Source organism: Macaca thibetana, chromosome 15 (genome assembly GCF_024542745.1).
Source record: "Macaca thibetana thibetana isolate TM-01 chromosome 15, ASM2454274v1, whole genome shotgun sequence".
NCBI lineage: Eukaryota > Metazoa > Chordata > Mammalia > Primates > Cercopithecidae > Macaca > Macaca thibetana.
Window position 1 is genome coordinate 18,264,056 of NC_065592.1, and position 16,651 is coordinate 18,280,706.

At 45.4% G+C, this 16,651-nt stretch overlaps 2 protein-coding genes across 2 annotated transcripts in view; both read left to right on the top strand.

The window, feature by feature from the left end:
* Window positions 1–16,651, top strand: part of STOM (stomatin) — a 296,176-nt gene that overhangs the window by 164,166 nt on the left and 115,359 nt on the right. The gene's annotated exons all lie outside the window — the stretch shown is intronic.
* GGTA1 (glycoprotein alpha-galactosyltransferase 1 (inactive)) overlaps window positions 3,589–16,651 on the top strand; it is a 28,666-nt gene continuing 15,603 nt past the window's right edge. Inside the window, 4 exon segments of the mRNA XM_050761899.1 lie at window positions 3,589–3,702; window positions 9,594–9,682; window positions 14,182–14,217; window positions 16,519–16,583. Of these exon segments, the coding sequence (XP_050617856.1) occupies window positions 9,603–9,682; window positions 14,182–14,217; window positions 16,519–16,583 (181 nt within the window). The 5' untranslated portion in view covers window positions 3,589–3,702; window positions 9,594–9,602.

Sequence of the window (16,651 nt, forward strand, 5' to 3'; positions counted from 1 at the left end):
ACTCTTTGCCACATTATCTGACAACAGTTTTCTAGAATCATTTCCAATAAAAGAGAAAAGACAGATAAATCGGTTTCGCCTGTGGCATGGTTAATCAATGGGTGCATTTTATTACTGAGAGTTTAGAGGAGTTTCTTTTAGCTTCCCAACTTGTTATTGGCGATGCCACATCTGTAAAGTCTTTTGACAGTTTCTCAGGTGGCTCCAGCCAGATCATGAGAAAACTCAGCTCTGGATCCTTGCTAGGCACAGTGAGGCAGCTGAACCTGGGTGGAGCATGAGGTGGCTGTGAGACCTGGATCATAGTGACTCCTGAGCAGGGAGCAGAGAGAGCAGTGTGTAGTTCATCTCCTTCTCCTTGAGGCCAAAGGAGGAGGGGCCCAGGTGCTCAACAAAGTCCACCTGGGACAGGTTGTTCCTGGGACCTAGGTGGGTGTGCAGGTAATGGGTCAGCATCCCAGCTCAGCCTGCAGCCCCTGGACAGGCACTGAGGCTAGAGAGTGACTCTTCCAGGCAGGGCAGCACTCTTTCCCTCTGGGAAGCATTTGGGGCTTTCTCATGCTCACCCTAATGGGAAAACAAGCCCAGTCTTGCAAGGGGTCCTGCGCACATGAGGACCTGACACCTAAGCTTCGTTAGCTCCTGGTAAGTCAGCCTCTCCACTCAGTGCATGTTGGTTGGTGGTTCCTACGCATGATCTGAGCCAAAAGGCTGAGAAGTGATAGTTGATGAATCCTATCATTTGCTCATCACACCAAGGAGCCAGTGTAGGTCACTGCAGCAGGGTGAGCTCTATGTGGCTAAAAGAATAACCCTCTTAAAAAATGCGGTTTCCAGCCCTGAGGTTGATTTCTCACGCATGTCCTGGGTCCATCAGAGAAGCCTAATGGGGCATCTTAGCTCCAAAGGACTTGTTTCAGGGACAAGGAGTCTGAGGCCAGAGAAACTCATGACCCCAGTTTAGAAAGCTGGCCTTGTGTTGGCGCTGGGGCTGTCCTGCAGGACTATGACAAGGCTGGGGACTGGGGGGGGGGGGGGGGCAGGGATGGAGCAGGGAGGTGGGGTGGGGTGCGAATGGAGGAGCAGCCGGTCTGGTCAAAGCTGTGTTCCCGGGATAGAGCGGGGCGTGGAGCTGACTTTATCACAACATGCAGTTGGCGTGTGGACTTGCCCCTACTGTTCTGAGAGGTGCTGCCCATCGAGATTCCTCTCTCAGATGAACTCACAGCTCTGCTTTCACACCAAGCTCTGAGCCATGCATTTCTGAATCTCTCCCATTAAAAAAGCATCATCGTTATTATAGGTACTGTGTGTGGAGCATTAACAGATCATGGGCACAGTATGCTTTCAAGAACCGATTGAGGAGGGTGTTAGAATCTCCATCTTGTATATGTAAATAGAGGCCCAGAGCATTAAAGGAACTTGCCCAACATGTACATCTAGGATTCTGCTGATTTAAAAGTCTTTGCACTCAGCCTAATTTTCACCTGGAATGCTGGAGCTGAAACATTCTCCTTTATAATCAACGATATGGAGGACTAAAGACTAGAGTCTTGTCCAAGGTCATCAACACCCAGTTAATTACTGCACTCTTCCCCATCCCCTTGTCTGTTTTCCTTCTCTTTGCAACACTGTCACTACCTGACATTATATATCCTGTTGAGTCTCTTGTCTCCCATTGGAACAGAAGCTCTATGATAATCTTGTTCACTAAAGCATCTCTAGTTCCAAAAACCGTCTGGTGCACAGTAGCCTAGTTCCATGTTTGTTGATGAGTCCATGGCAGAGCAGAACTGAAGTGCCTCAGAACTCTCCTTACTCATTTCTTTACCCCAAACACTTGTGTTACAGGAAGGGGTTCTGGATCCAGACCCCAAGAGAGGGTTCTTGGATCTCACTCAAGAAAGAATTGAGGGCGAATCTGTAAAGTGAAAGCAAGTTTATTAGGGAAGTAGAGGAATAAAAGAATGGCTACTCCATAGGCAGAGCAGCCCTAAGGGTTGCTGGTTACCCATTTTTGTGGTTATTTCTTGATTATATGCTAAATAAGGGATGGATTATTCTTGCCTCCCTTTTTTAGACATATAGGGTAACTTCCTGACATTGCCATGTCAGGAAGGTATTTGTAAACTGTCATGATGCTGATGGGAGTGTAGCAGTGAGGATGACCGAGGTCACTCTCATCGCCATCTTGGTTTTGGTGGGTTTTAGCTGGCTTCTTTACTGCAGCCTATTTTACCAGCAAGGTCTCTATGACATGCATCTGGTGCTGATTTCCTGTCTCATCCTGTGACTTACAATGCCTTAACCATCTGGGAATGCAGCTCAGTGGGTTTCAGCCTTATTTTACCCAGCTCCCATTCAAGATGGAGTTGCTGTGGTTCAAAGGGCTCTGACACTTGTGGGAGCCAGGGCCCGTGCCAGTCTGGACCCATCACAATAGCCTGAAAGTGATTAGGGCTCAAGAGGAGGAGGGGTGGGCTCTAGGGGCCTGATGTAGGAATCTCAGGCTGGGAGGATAATTCTTTAGCCTGCAGAGAGGTGGAGCCTGCGGAGAAGGCTTAGTTTGTCCTGCCACCACTTTCACCCTGCCGGATTCCTGCTCTCCGTGATAATGGCTTTTCCATGGCCTCTGAGTGCATGGCATTCAGCTGAGAGGTTCACCTTTTCCTCTGACGTGAGATGGAGAAGATAGGATCTGCTATAATTCCTTTCAGAGTGGAATTCTGTTTGGAAGGAATACCTTGGCTTCACCCAGTTGGGGTGGAACTGTGAGATTCTCGGAGGGTGTGTGTGTTGTTCTGTGTGAGAAGGATTGCAGGTGGGTGGTAGGGAAGAATTCATTTATGGGCCATATGGAAAAGTCTGTCTGACACTCCAGGGAAAGAGAAGCGGAAAAGGAGGAGGGTAAGGGTAGAGTGAGGAAGGTGGAGAAATGACAGGCTGAACAACGTGACCCTGCCTTGCAAAATGCCTCTACATTTTTAGCATAATCTGCACATGTTCCAGGAATGGGGGTGAGAGTGGTTGCATTTGGGAAGCTGTGCAGGCACTGAGTTCTGCTTAACTGAGTTCTACAAATGGTCTGGGGTCATAGAATGGATTCAAAGAGAAAGTACAAGAGTATTAATGCAGAGGGTCTGAGAGATGGCAGGAGGGCTCTGGACCATTGCAGGCTGTGCAACTGGGGCTGGCCAAGTTCACCCAGTTCTCTGAGGGGTGAGACCCAGGGGACATCAGGGTTCCACTCTCCCACTTAAGACAGGGTGTTAATACTTGACAGGTCCTAATTCTGTGCTCCACCCCTTGAAAGGAGAATTTTAAAACTTTTCTTTTTCACTCCTCTCCTCTCCTCTCTTCTCCTCTCCTCTTCTCTCCTCTCCTCTCTCTCCTCTCCTCTCTCTCTCTCTCCTCTCTCTCTCTCCTCTCTCTCTCTCTCCTCTCTCTCTCTCTCCTCTCCTCTTCTCTCCTCTCCTCTCTTCTCCTCTCCTCTTCTCTCCTCTCCTCTCTTCTCCTCTCTTCTCTCTCTCTCTCTCTCTCTCTCCCCTTCTCTCTTTCTCTCTTTCTCTCTTTCTTTCTTGCAGGACCTCACTCTGTCGCCCAGGCTGGAGTGCAGTGGCTTGATCATGGCTCACTGTAGCCTGGACCTTCCCAGGCTCTGGTGATCTTCCTACCTCAGCTTCCCCAGTAGCTGGACTACAGGTATGCACCTTCACACCCAGTTACTTTTTGTATTTTTTGTAGAGAGGGAGTTTCCCCACGTTGACCAGGCTGGTGTCGAACTCCTGGGCTCAAGCAATCCGCCCATCTTGGCCTCCCAAAATGCTGGGATTACAAGCATGAGCTACTGTGCCTGGCCCAAACCCATGTTTCTTACTGGTGGATAGGACAGTGAACCACCAATCTTCAGAATTACACAGTTGAAAATTCAGAGAGACAAACACACAAGGGAAGAAATTTTAGACCACGTTGGCTGCCAAATGCCTCATATTTTGGCCAGAGAGGAAAAAAAAATGTTTCAAAAGACCCATTGGCCACCCTGCCAACCCTTCCTCCCTGGAGGTTTGGATTCCAGATTCCGGAAGCATGTCACTGCCTATTTGTAATGCTTTGCTAAAGGATGCAAAATGGGCTCATTCGGACAGCTTCCATTTGTCTTTTTTTTTTTTTTTTTTTTTTTTGAGATGGAGTCTTGCTCTGTCACCTAGGCTGGAGTACAGTGGTGCGATCTCGGCTCACTGCAGCCTCTGCCTCCCAGGTTCAAGTGATTCTCCTGCCTCAGCCTCCCAAGCAGCTGGGATTACAGGCACGTGCCACAACACCCAGCTAATTTTTGTATTTTTAGTACAGAAGGGGTTTTGCCATGTTGGCCAGGCTGGTCTCGAACTCCTAACCTCAAGTGATTCGCCCACCTCAGCCTCCCAAAGTGCTGAGATTTCAGGCGTGAGCCACTGCACCCGGCCATCCAATTGTAAGTCTTCAACAAGAGTGACGATTGACCACAGCAAAAAAGGAGGCAGATTCAAGCCATATATGAGCTCCAGAAAGAAGTGGTCTTCGAGAGTTGCTTCTGATGCTAATTTTGGAATTAAAAAAAATCATAAACACTTGTGTATTTGGAGATGGGATTTGGAGGTATGTCTGATTTGGGCTATCCCTGATGTAAGCGCCAATGTTTCCAACTGTGAGAGTTTTCACCTTTCTCTGCCTAACATTCCTTACAACTTGCATTTGATCCTCAGCAGGTGGGGTCCGCAAGACTAGGGACACACACAGCCAGCCTCTGTTGCCTCCTCAGCACACTCGGGGGGGTTGTAGCAGTGCCTGGGGCTTGATCAAACAAAGAGAATCAAAGTCACGTCCCACTTCTGAGGCATCCTTAATCAGGCTGAGACACAGAACAGATGGGTAAATCTTTAGAGTTCCTCATTTGCATTTATTTGCACTTCATTGTATAACAGGTTCTTATTCCAAATTCCTCCTTTCTTTCCTTCAAATCTGTTTTGAGCATTTGCTAAGTACCAGGCACATTGCTATCTCATTGGATCCTCCCAACAGCCTGTTTTATGGATATCAGTAATAAGAACTAGTGTGCTTTGTGTGTGTGTGTGTGTGTGTGTGTGTGTGCATTTATACTATGCCAGGCACAGTGCTAAGTATTTTATGGACAACATTATCTCTTGTAATCATCACTATTAATTTTGTGATCCAGTAGAGGTCCACAATCTCTTATCTGAAACCCAGGGGCCAAATGTGTTGGATTTCAGAATTTTTTGGACATGGATTATGTATCATATATAACATTCCTAGTGCAGCAGCACCACATAATAAAATACATCAGTATTTATGCAAAGAAATGTTTAAACAGTCTCACCCAGTGGGATAAAGATTATAAATGGCCTCATGTCAGTTATGGCCTTGATGCCAACTGAATTACAAAAAAGGTGTTTGGTTTTCAGAGCTTTCTGGAGTTGTGGATGAGGGCCACTGCTCAGGGTTACCCAGCTTCATTTGTCAAAGTTGAGACTCACATCCCCACATCACTCCAAAGCCTGTGGCTACTACCATCCACACTTCTCTGGAAGTGAGGACATCGGCACAGAGAGGTGGCCACAGCCTTAGGTTTTTGCACCCCAAACCAAGATATTTCCAGCACTCAGTGCTAGTGCTTCGGATGCAGACTCTAGTGGCTTTTTTTCAGCAGTGGGGATGAGTTTCCTGCAGCCATCTGCCTTTTCTGACTTTGCCATGGGCCCGGGGCTGTACGTGCTGGCTCACATGGTACTTAGGGGGAAGAGGCCTGAGACTGAGCTTTATCCAGCAAACTCACCATCTCCGGTCTCTGGAACCCTGCCCATCATAGTTGTATGGAAAGCTGGAAGTTGGGTTATAACATTGAATTCAGCCCGGCTTTTTTGTTTCCAAACAGAGCTCACTTTCTGAAGATCCCATTCTTTCTCTTCTTTAACTGGATTTGATAATAAAGGGTTTGTAAGACATGAGATCTGAGTCTGGAATCATCTAAGAAATCTCTTTGAAAAGAGTTGGAAAATGACCTGTGTCCAGAGGGGACAAATCTAAATATCATTCTTACTTGATTTCATTCACTCAGCAAACATTAATGGAGTGACTCATGTGCTCTATGTGAGGCACTGGGGATTCAAGGTTGAATAAAACACACCTCCTGCCCTCAGGAAGCTCACAGACTAACTGATACCAGCGGCAGAGCCACCTCCAAAAACAGCAAGTACAGTAATGTGAACAGAGACAGGGGGAGCCCAAGAAGAGAATGAGGACTCAGCCGCTGGTTGGGCAGGGGTGGGAGGTGGCTTCACGAAGCAATGACATTTGGTGTGTGGCTGGCCTCTTAGCTTCGAGGTCCACAGTCTTGGTTTTCTTCCTCCCTCCTGGGCTTCTCCTTCTCAATCCTACTTCAAAATGTTGACATTTTCAGGCTTCAGCCCAGGGCCAGCTTCTTTCCTTTTCCTCTCTCTACATTCTCTCACAAGGTAATCTTGTAACCGCTCCAGGGGTTCACCTTGCCCGCTGCCTAGATGGAGCTGATTTATCAAGACAAGGGAATTTCAAAAGAGAAAGAGTAATTCACACAGAGCCAGCTGTGCGGGAGCCTGAAGTTTTATTATTACTCAAATCAGTCTCCCCGAAAATCTTATGACCTCTGGAATAATAGCTGGTAATATTTAGAATTCCAGCCCCTCTCATTCTAACTTGGTGGCTGGTGGCCTTTCATTCATTTTACAAGAAGAGTTTAGCTTTTGGGAAGGGCTATTATTTAAACTATAAACTAAATTACTTCCCAAGGCTAGTTAAGCCTACGCCCAGGAATGGATGACAGGTTAGAGGTTAGGGGCAAGATGGAATTGGTTAGGTCTGATGTCTTTTACTGTCATAATTTATTTAGTTATAATTTTGCAAAGACAGTTATAGCCTCATTCATTTCTTTCACATTAACTACCTTCCATATGTGAACAACTCTTCCAGTTGCATGTCTAGCCCACATCTCTGTTGAACTTCAGACCCGAATGTCCATTTGCCTCTTGTCATCTCCATTTAGGAGTGTGTAGACACCTCAAAATTAACATGTCCAAGTGGGAACTCATTATTCTTATCCCTCAAACCGATTCCTCTTCCATCCAACCCATCTCAGAAAATGCTACAATTATCCAGCGGACTGCTGAGACAGAAACCTTGCTCCTTTCCTCTCCCTTGGTCACCTACATGAGCAGCCAAATCCTACCAATTCTCTTGCTGAGGTATATTTTGAATAATCTACTACTTTCCATCTCTCCACCTCCTTTTTAACACAGGCCACTGTTCTGTATTCTTTTATGTGATGGTCAGTCCAGTGTGATCACCAGAGGAGACACAGGAAAAGCTCAGGAAAAAACAATGTTTATTATGCTCACAGGTCCTAAAGACAGGAGGCACAGCACACCACATGGGACCACATGGGAAAGACACGAGGGTGGTCAAGAGACAGAAGACAGGGAGCAAGGGGAAGACTGAGGCCAGAGCCCTTATTGGGGTTTCCATGGGAAAGACAGGGCAGGGTGAACAGTTTAGGATGGACTAGTTTGAGTAATTTCAGAGGGCTTTAAGCTCTAGGGATGGCCCCTAGTTGTCTGGTACCTGCCCCTGATGGGCTGATTAAGGCCAAGTCATATTGCCTCCTGGGGTGTGCAGGGCGGGTGAAGATCTACAGCTCAGCATTGGTTCGTTTGTATATCAAAGGCATGCTTCTAGCTGAGCCCTGGCTATCTCTAAGAACTGGCTAGTTGTAGAAGAGGACATTATCCCGCCAGCCAGAGAGGTTTTCGAAGATGTGAAAGCATCATAACATATAGCCAAGAAAAAAACATGTATGCAATACAGCCACCCCTTCGTTTTGGCCATCAGAGTAGTCTGCCACCTCACTCTCCATGCTGCTGTCAGCTCTGATCCACCCTCCACACCCCAGCACACAGGCAGGCATCTCTGCATGAAGTTAAATCTGGTTATTCTCTGGCTTCTGAGGTGCTTGTGACTCCCTTCCCTCCCTCCCATGCCTTTCATGGTGTATTTGCCCTGTCCACCATCCTGTTGCCAACTAGCACCCCTCCTTGGATCCAGCCATGCTGAGGTGCAAGTATTTTTCTTCTTTAATGCTGTCTGTTTAAATACAAGAAGTTTTTTCTCCTGTCAGCCTGTTACAGATGTTGCTCCCAAAATAGTCTCATTCCTTCTTTTGGTGCTTTTCATCCTTTTCCAACCCTCTTTATCCCTTGGGACTCAACTTAACTTTTACCTACACAGTGAACCTTCCCTGATCACCCACATTAAAGTACTTCCTGGCCTGTTATTCTTTACACAGCACTCCTGCTTTTTTAGACAATTTCACACAGTGATCAGGAAATATCTATGCACCTGCTGTGCACCAATTTTTTGCTTGCCTGTGAGTGTGATGGGGCTACACTAGGGGTAGCTGGGAAGTGAATGAGGCCTAGCTTGTAAACCCAGGGTCATTTTCCCCTCTGAGCAGGGGAATGTGTTATGAGTATATCAAGAGCATGGAGCTTGGGGTTGGGGTGGCTCCTCACAGTCACGAGATGAAAGGTGGGGTGATCAGACTTGGAAGGCAACCAGAGTCCCTGGGAACCATGTACAGCTACTTCCATTGTCTCCTACATCTATGGCAGATAGGGATACCTCCTCTCTGACCCCCAGTATGGCCTTAGCACCCTTGCCAATGTAGGCAGCCTCCTCTATTAACCAAACTGACCTGATCTGCCACTGCAGGTCTATGCAATTTAAGGTAGAACAGACTCCTCGGCTCTAGTTAGACTATCCTAAATGTATTCTTTTGGAAAGAATTAGGTGGGCGTATAAATTAGTTCAACCATTGTGGAAGACAGTGTGGCAATTCCTCAAGGATCTAGAACCAGAAATACCAGTTAACTCAGCAATCCTATTACTGGGTATATACCCAAAGGATTATAAATCATTCTACTATAAAGATACATGCACATGTATGTTTATTACAGTACTATTCACAATAGCAAAGACTTGGAACCAAACCACATGCCCATCAATGATAGACTGGATAAAGAAAATGTGGCATATATACGCCATAGAATACTATGCAGCCATAAAAAAGGATGAGTTCATGTCCTTTTGCTGGGATGAACGATGGATGAAGCTGGAAACCATCATTCTCAGCAAACTAACACAGGAACAGAACACCAAGTACCACATGTTCTCACTCATAAGTGGGAGTTGAACAATGAGAACACATAGACACAGGGAGGGGAACATCACACACTGGGGCCTGTCAGGGGATGGGGGGCTAAGGGAGGGATAGCATTAGGAGAAATACCTAATGTAGATGATGGGGTTGATAGGTGCAGCAAACCACCATGGCACATGCATACCCATGTAACAAACCTGCACATTCTGCACATGTATCCCAGAACTTAAAGTATAATAATAATTTAAAAAAAGAATTAGGTAAAAGCATTTTTTTAAAAACCACATCTCACTCTGAAGTTCATTGATTTAATCTGTTCTCTTTTTTTCTCCCTCTTCTTTTTTCCTAGGAGAAAATAATGAATGTCAAAGGAAAAGTAATTCTGTCAATGCTGGTTGTCTCAACTGTGATCATTGTGTTTTGGGAATATATCAATAGGTAATTATGAAACATGATGAAATGATGTGGATGAAAATACTGCTTTCATTCTATCCTACTATTATCATCCAAGTCGCCAGGTAGAATTGAAATTAGGATTAACTAAAACCATAAATAAGGGATTCCACCCTTCCTGAATCCCTAAGCCCTGGACTGTCTTTAAAATCATTAGCTCTCCCAAGGGACTTCTGGCTAACTACTTATCTTCCTTCCTGCCTTGTTCCTAATACCATAATTTTTGTAATAGTAGGCTAGATCCAGAGAAAGAGATCAAATTAAGCCCAATGTAATTTTAAATAACTCGTATAATCAAATATGGAAATCACCTTAAGAAATTTCAGACAGGAATTCCTTGAGAAATCCACCCTGAATTTTGAAATCCTAAAATATTTGCAGAGTTTAAAGGGGCAATTTAAGTTGTTGACTTTTGCTGCAAAATACGTGCTGAGTTGCTGGTGATTCGTTTGTGCCTGGCTAAAATCTCTGAGTGTGTGTGCCTGTGTGTGTGTGTGTTTAACTTTGAAAATCAAAAGGAATTAAGCATTTCTAAGTTTTCAAATTCGTCTTTGGATTCACCCCAAATATATGAGCTGCCTCTGTGCCTTTTGAAACTACAATGCCTTGGAGATTCCAGCTGGAGAGGCTTCTGACAGACGTCTTCATAAGCAGCCACAGAAATGCCTGACGCCTTTGACTCAAAAGACTGGAAAAGCTCAGCCTTAAGGTTCAAAAAGTCTACTGTACAATTGAGTTGTACAGAGCTATTTTGGTACCATGAATATTTTCATAGCAGAGTGTTTCAGTGGCCCCTAAGTTCAAGATGGTAGCCTGGATTAACATTTGAATATCTCTTTTGATTCTTTTTTTTTTTTTTTTTTTTTTGAGACAGAGTCTCTCTCTGTCTCCTAGGCTGGAATACAGTGGCGCGATCTCGGCTCACTGCAACCTCTGCCTTCCAGGTTCAAGCAATTCTCCTGCCTCAGCCTCCCAAGTAGCTGTGATTACAGGCGTGTACCACCACACCCAGCTAATTTTTGTATTTTTAGTGGAGACAGGGTTTCACCATGTTGGCCTTGAACTCCTGACCTCAAATGATCCACCCGCCTCAGCCTCCCAAAGTGCTGAGATTACAGGTGTGAGCCACCATGCCCAGCCTCTTTTGATTCTTAAATTCTAAGATTTGATGAGCTAGGAGGACTGTCTTGGTTACTAAAAATGGAACTGTGCCTTTAGGTGCATGAGTAGCAGAAGAAATCTCCTAATGCTGGAGCCATTAGTCCCTGTGGTGCCGCACGGATGTAACCACTTCTGGAATGTTGCTTTGTTTCGTTCTGCACAACTCATTTTAAGAAAAACATGACAAACTAGCATATGACCAAAGTTAAAAGGGTCTGGAAACTAGGTCTTTTGAATTGAGAAAACTGAGGGGATTTAGTTCAAAGAAGAGATGACTCAGAGTTTGGTGTGGGGACCCTGGAACTCTCTTAGGCAACTGAGGGCTGAGGACATTTCCCACTCAGACTCTAGAACTAGAATGCCCCTTGGGCAAGTTACTCAGCCACTCTGTTCTTGTTTAGTTTCCCTATCTTTAAAAATTGGAGATAACAGGCTGGGCATGGTGGCTCACACCTGTAATCCCCAACACTTTGGGAGGCCAAGGAGGACAGATTGCTTGAAGCCAGGAGTTCAAGACCAGCCCTGGCAAAATAGGAAGACCCTGTCTCTACAAAAATAAAATTAAAAAATTAGCCAGGCATGGTGGCGCGCACCTGTAGTCTCAGCTACTCAAGAGGCTGAGGTGGGAGGATCACTTGAACCTGGGAGGTTGAGGCTGCAGTGAGCTGTGGTCCTGCCACTACACTCCAGCCTGGGTGACAGAGTGAGGCGCTGTCTCAAAAAAAATGTTGGAGAAGGGATTGTAATAGTACCTGCCTCATAGGGTTGTTGGCAGAATTAAATAAGTTGTTGTGTGTAAAGCACTGGGAAGCAACGCCTAGGGCTTAATAAACACTCAGTAAATGCTAGCTGTCATCCTCCTCCTCCTCTTCCTCATCATCATTTCATTCAGGCCACTATAACAAAGTACCACAAGGTGGTTTAAGCAACAGGAATTTAATTCTCTCAGTTCTAGAGGCTGGGGAGTCCAAGATCCCCAGTGAGGGCTCTTCCTGGCTAGCAGATGGTCACCTCCTCCCTGTATCCACACATGATGGAGAGCAAGTAAGCTACTGCCTCCTCCTCTTCTCGTAAGGACACTAATTCCTTCATTGGAGTCCTACTCTCATAACCTCATCTAATTACATCCCAGAAGCCCCACCTCCAAATATCATCACACTAAGGGCAGGGCCTCCACATATGAATTTTGAAGAGATACAACATTCACTTCATAACAGTCATCATCATCATGATCTGTTCCAGAGGGCAGAACAAAAAAGGGGATTTTGGTAAACAGAAGAGCTCTAGCAGCTGGGAGAGTCCAACAGAAGAACAAGTGCCCTTTGGGGTTCCTGGCTGGAGTCAGAATGTCTGCTTGGATAACCTTCAAGCTCTGAGTTTGAACACTTGATTAGATAACTTTGGTGTTTGGAATTGTAGCCAGAGTTGTACGTGCATTACTGAGCCAAAGGCTCAAACGTGCGTGTATACACCGGCCTCTGAGAAAGAGGGTTACTTTCAGTTCTGGGCACACTTTCTCTGCACGGTGGCCACAGCAGGTTCTGGCTGCTCTTCAGGCCAATCGTCTGGCACTCGAACTCTGGCCACAACATCCTCTGATGTGCAGAATCCACTTGAACATCTGCAAGAAACTTCAAGGGGAGGAGTTTTTTGTTGTTGTTGTTTTGTTTTGTTTTTTGCCACTTTACGAATTGGCCACACAATAGCTTGAGGTGAGCTGAGGGCACTAACCTTACACAGGTAGGCAGCACTAAACTAAAATGGATTGAAAATAACTAACTGAAACATGTCAACCAATTAGTAAATAGAAGAATTGTCAGTAAAGCATATTGAAAGAATATCATCTAGGATAGCATTTGATTTCAGGCTGGAGGAAAAAATAATCTTTGAATTTTAGAGAATTAGAGGAAGCCTTCAAAATTATGATGAAATATCATGATGGTGGTGATCATGATAGGAGCTCCTAGTTATTGAGTGCTTGCATGTGCCAGGACCCTTGCTATGCATTACTGCTGATTCTTTTTTTTTTTTTTTTTTTTTTTTTTGAGATGGAGTCTCGGTACTTTGGAAGGCCAAGGCAGGCGCATCACTTGAGGTCAGGAGTTCGAGACCAGCCTGACCAACATTTAGAAACCCCGTCTCTACTAAAAATACAAAAATTAGCCAGGCATGGTGGTGTATGCCTGTAGCCCCAGCTACTCAGGAGGCTGAGGCAGGAAAATCCCTTGAACCCGGGAGGCAGAGGTTGCAGTGAGCTGAGATCGTGCCACTGCACTCCAGCCTGGGCAACAGAACGAGACTCCATCTAAAAAATAAATAAATATATAAATAAAAAAGCTCAAGGAGGCAAAAATTTTGTTGGAGAAGGATCCGTTGTTTTGAATCCATTCACAGATATTTATTGAGTACCCACTACGTACCAGGCACTGTGCTAGGATCATATCAAGCAAGGCACTGAAAAGCTGGCATTTGAGTGGAGGCTTAAAGCATGAATACGTGTTTAAAAGCCACTGCAATGTGGATATTGCTGTGACCATTGTGCTGTTGAAGGATTCTGGAGAGGAGGGTAAGGAGAAGGGCTGTTGAAGAGATATGAAAAGTTGGTGAGCCTGAATCTATAAATCCATGGCCTGAGTGCCAGGTAGGGTTCTGAGTGCTAGGATGCAGCACTTGTAGGGGCTTTAAGAGTCTCACTGCCTTCACTAGTTAAAGAAATGCTTTTTGGGGCTGTTCTATTGAAGGCTCTGAGTTGGCCATGGCATTAGGCTCTGTAGTTGATGCTTTGTTTTCTGGAGGAAGATAAATCCTGGGGGAAGGATGTCTGGGCCACGGCATTTCCATCCTTTCAGGGCATTCGTCATCACCAGATACCTGAGTAGGTGGCAGGAGAGGACCTATCTCTGCAATGGAGAGCTGTCTTCTTAAAAAACAAACAAACAAACAAAAACAAAACAGAATTTGAGGCCAGGCGTGGTGACTCACACCTGTAATCTCAGCACTTTGGGAGACCAATGGGGGTGGATCTCTTGAGCTCAGGAGTCTGAGACCAGCCTGGGCAACATGACAAAACCCCGTCTCTACAATACACACATACAAACGCACAATTTGAGATTTTGCAGAAAACTGTTTCCCCTTGAGATCCTGAAGTGAAAATTTCCAGCCTCCTGATGTCATTGGTTATGTCTCAAAGGAAGGTAGAAACTGGGAAGCAGCTAAAACTCAGGCTGTCAGCTCAGCCCCGGGCTCAGTGATAATGGTTACAAACTCGCCTTTCTCAGAATTAAAAGTAACATGATATGTTTTTGTTTCTCTTTCACTTTTAGCCCAGAAGGCTCTTTCTTGTGGATATATCGCTCAAAGTAAGTGCTTTGAATTCTAGATTTCTAGCGGATGTTTTCCCCAGTCACTCTGGCACCCCCTACAGTCCATTCTTCACATGGCAGCCAGCCATGGTGCTCGGCCAAAGTGGGAGGAGTGGGTGGATTCCTGGGGTCTGGAACGTTATTTCTGCAGTCTCCCTAAACTTATCTGTATAGAACCATGGCTTGTATCTTGCCCTCAGTTCTCCTCAAAGTTCTCTTAAGTGGTGTCATTTGGGGAACATTCCTGTCTTGCTGATAAAAAGTATCTGGGGAGATATTGTCTATTATTCTGCTCTTTAAACGTTATATAAAGACCTATGCAAGAAATTGCTCTAAGAATAAGAATCAGGAAAAAAAATTTTAGCCTCTTGAGAAACTAGTGTGTATCACTAAAATTTTCTTATTTTTTGAAAAGAAAATGAGAGCCATGTAAACCTTTATATTTCCCATGGTTGGGTTGGTTGTCAGAAAGCTCAGAGCAAAGTATTGCACTTAACTGCTTGCACTTGCCCCAGCCTTCATTTCTGATATAATTTATTCCCTGGTGTGAAATCCTGGCTTTTATGCCCACATGCATGTGACCTCGGAAATTTGCTGAAATCCACCCAGCCAGTATCTCAGCTCTGAAATGAAGGTAAAGGTGAAACTTTTCTTTGGAATGACTAAGGTCAGGTGAAAATACATACCTGGGTGACTAAATCAATGTATCTCTTTCTGTTCTCTCTTGTGTTTTTTTATTCTCGTGTTGTTTTTCTGTTTCTTGTACCTACGTATTGGAAGTCATCTCAAACACTTCCAAGAGTTAATGGGCTTTAAAACAGGTTTCATAATATTATGCCTGGCCGGGTGCTGTGGCTCAAGCCTGTAATCCCAGCACTTTGGGAGGCCGAGACGGGCGGATCACGAGGTCAGGAGATCGAGACCATCCTGGCTAACACGGTGAAACCCCGTCTCTACTAAAAATACGAAAAAAAACTAGCCGGGCTCGGTGGTGGGCGCCTGTAGTTCCAGCTACTCGGGAGGCTGAGGCAGGAGAATGGTGTAAACCCGGGAGGCGGAGCTTGCAGTGAGCTGAGATCCGGCCACTGCACTCCAGCCTGGGCGACAGAATGAGACTCCGTCTCAAAAACAAAAACAAAAACATAATATTATGCCTGTTCATGAGTTACCTCACCACTGTATTTGTCCATCGGAAGGGCATTGTATCCACTGGCTTTCCTCTTTCCCCATCCTCCAGGAGGCCCCCACCTTTTCTTTCCTTTCTTTTATTTTTATTTTTTTTTAATTTTCTGAGACGGAGTCTTGCTCTGTCACCCAGGCTGGAGTGCAGTGGTGCCATCTTGGCTCACAGCAACCTCCTTCTCCTGGGTTCAAGCAATCCTCCCGCCTCAGCCTCCCAAGTAGCTGAGATTACAGGCGCCTGCCGCCACGCCAGGCTAATTTTTTGTATTTTTAGTAGAGATGGGGTTTCACTGTGTTGGCCAGGCTGGTCTTGAATGCCTGACCCCGGGTGATCTGCTGGCCTTAGCCTCCCAAAGTGCTGGGATTACAGACGTGAGCCACCGTGCCTACCCCCGACCTTGAAGGGACCTTCACAACGAATGAGGGTGTGGAAACTCTCTCAAATGGGTGGCTACAGTGGCTTCTAAGTAGTTTCCTGAACTTCTTGTTCAGCGACCCTCAGATTTCCTGAGGCTGTTACTGCTAACCTTTGGGCAACCTGAATTTTTCTCTAGACTTTTACAGCAAGCTGAACTCTGCTGGTTTCCGCTAAAGAAGCATGGAAACATGCATTGGTTTTTCATGAAGCCTGTAACTTGTTACAGTCATTTTCAACTCATAAAGCTCTCTTATGTATGCTATTTCATTCAGTCTTCAAAATTACCTTTATGGTAGGTCTATTATTAGTATTATTAACTATACTTTTTGGAGGAGAAAGTCAAAATTCAGAGAGGGCAAATGTCCTATCACAGTGACACAGCTAGTAAGTGGCAGATCTAGAACCCAGGTTAATGCATTAATACCACGGCCACTCCAGCCCCCTTTTCCCTCCTCTTCCTCTAGGGCCCCCAGGATGAGCTGAGAACTGGGGGCTGCCCAGGGGAGAAGAGACTGAGGGAGCTTCAGGTCTATTCTCTCTCATTTAGCTAGAGTGTCTCATTTCTGTCTGTTTTATAAATTGGCGTTGTAAGTTTTTTTGTTTTTTTAGAGTAATCTTGGCTATGAAAAGAATTTGGAAACCCTAATTTGAGGACACCACATTTTCTAACAACATTTGTCACGTTTTTCATTTCTTAGAAGCCCAGAAGTTGATGACAGCAGTGCCCAGAAGAGCTGGTGGTTTCCGAGCTGGTTTAACAATGGCTAAGGCGATCAGACAGCAGTCGGTGTTTGCCCACCCACCTGGTGCTTGCAGAGGGTCCACACACAA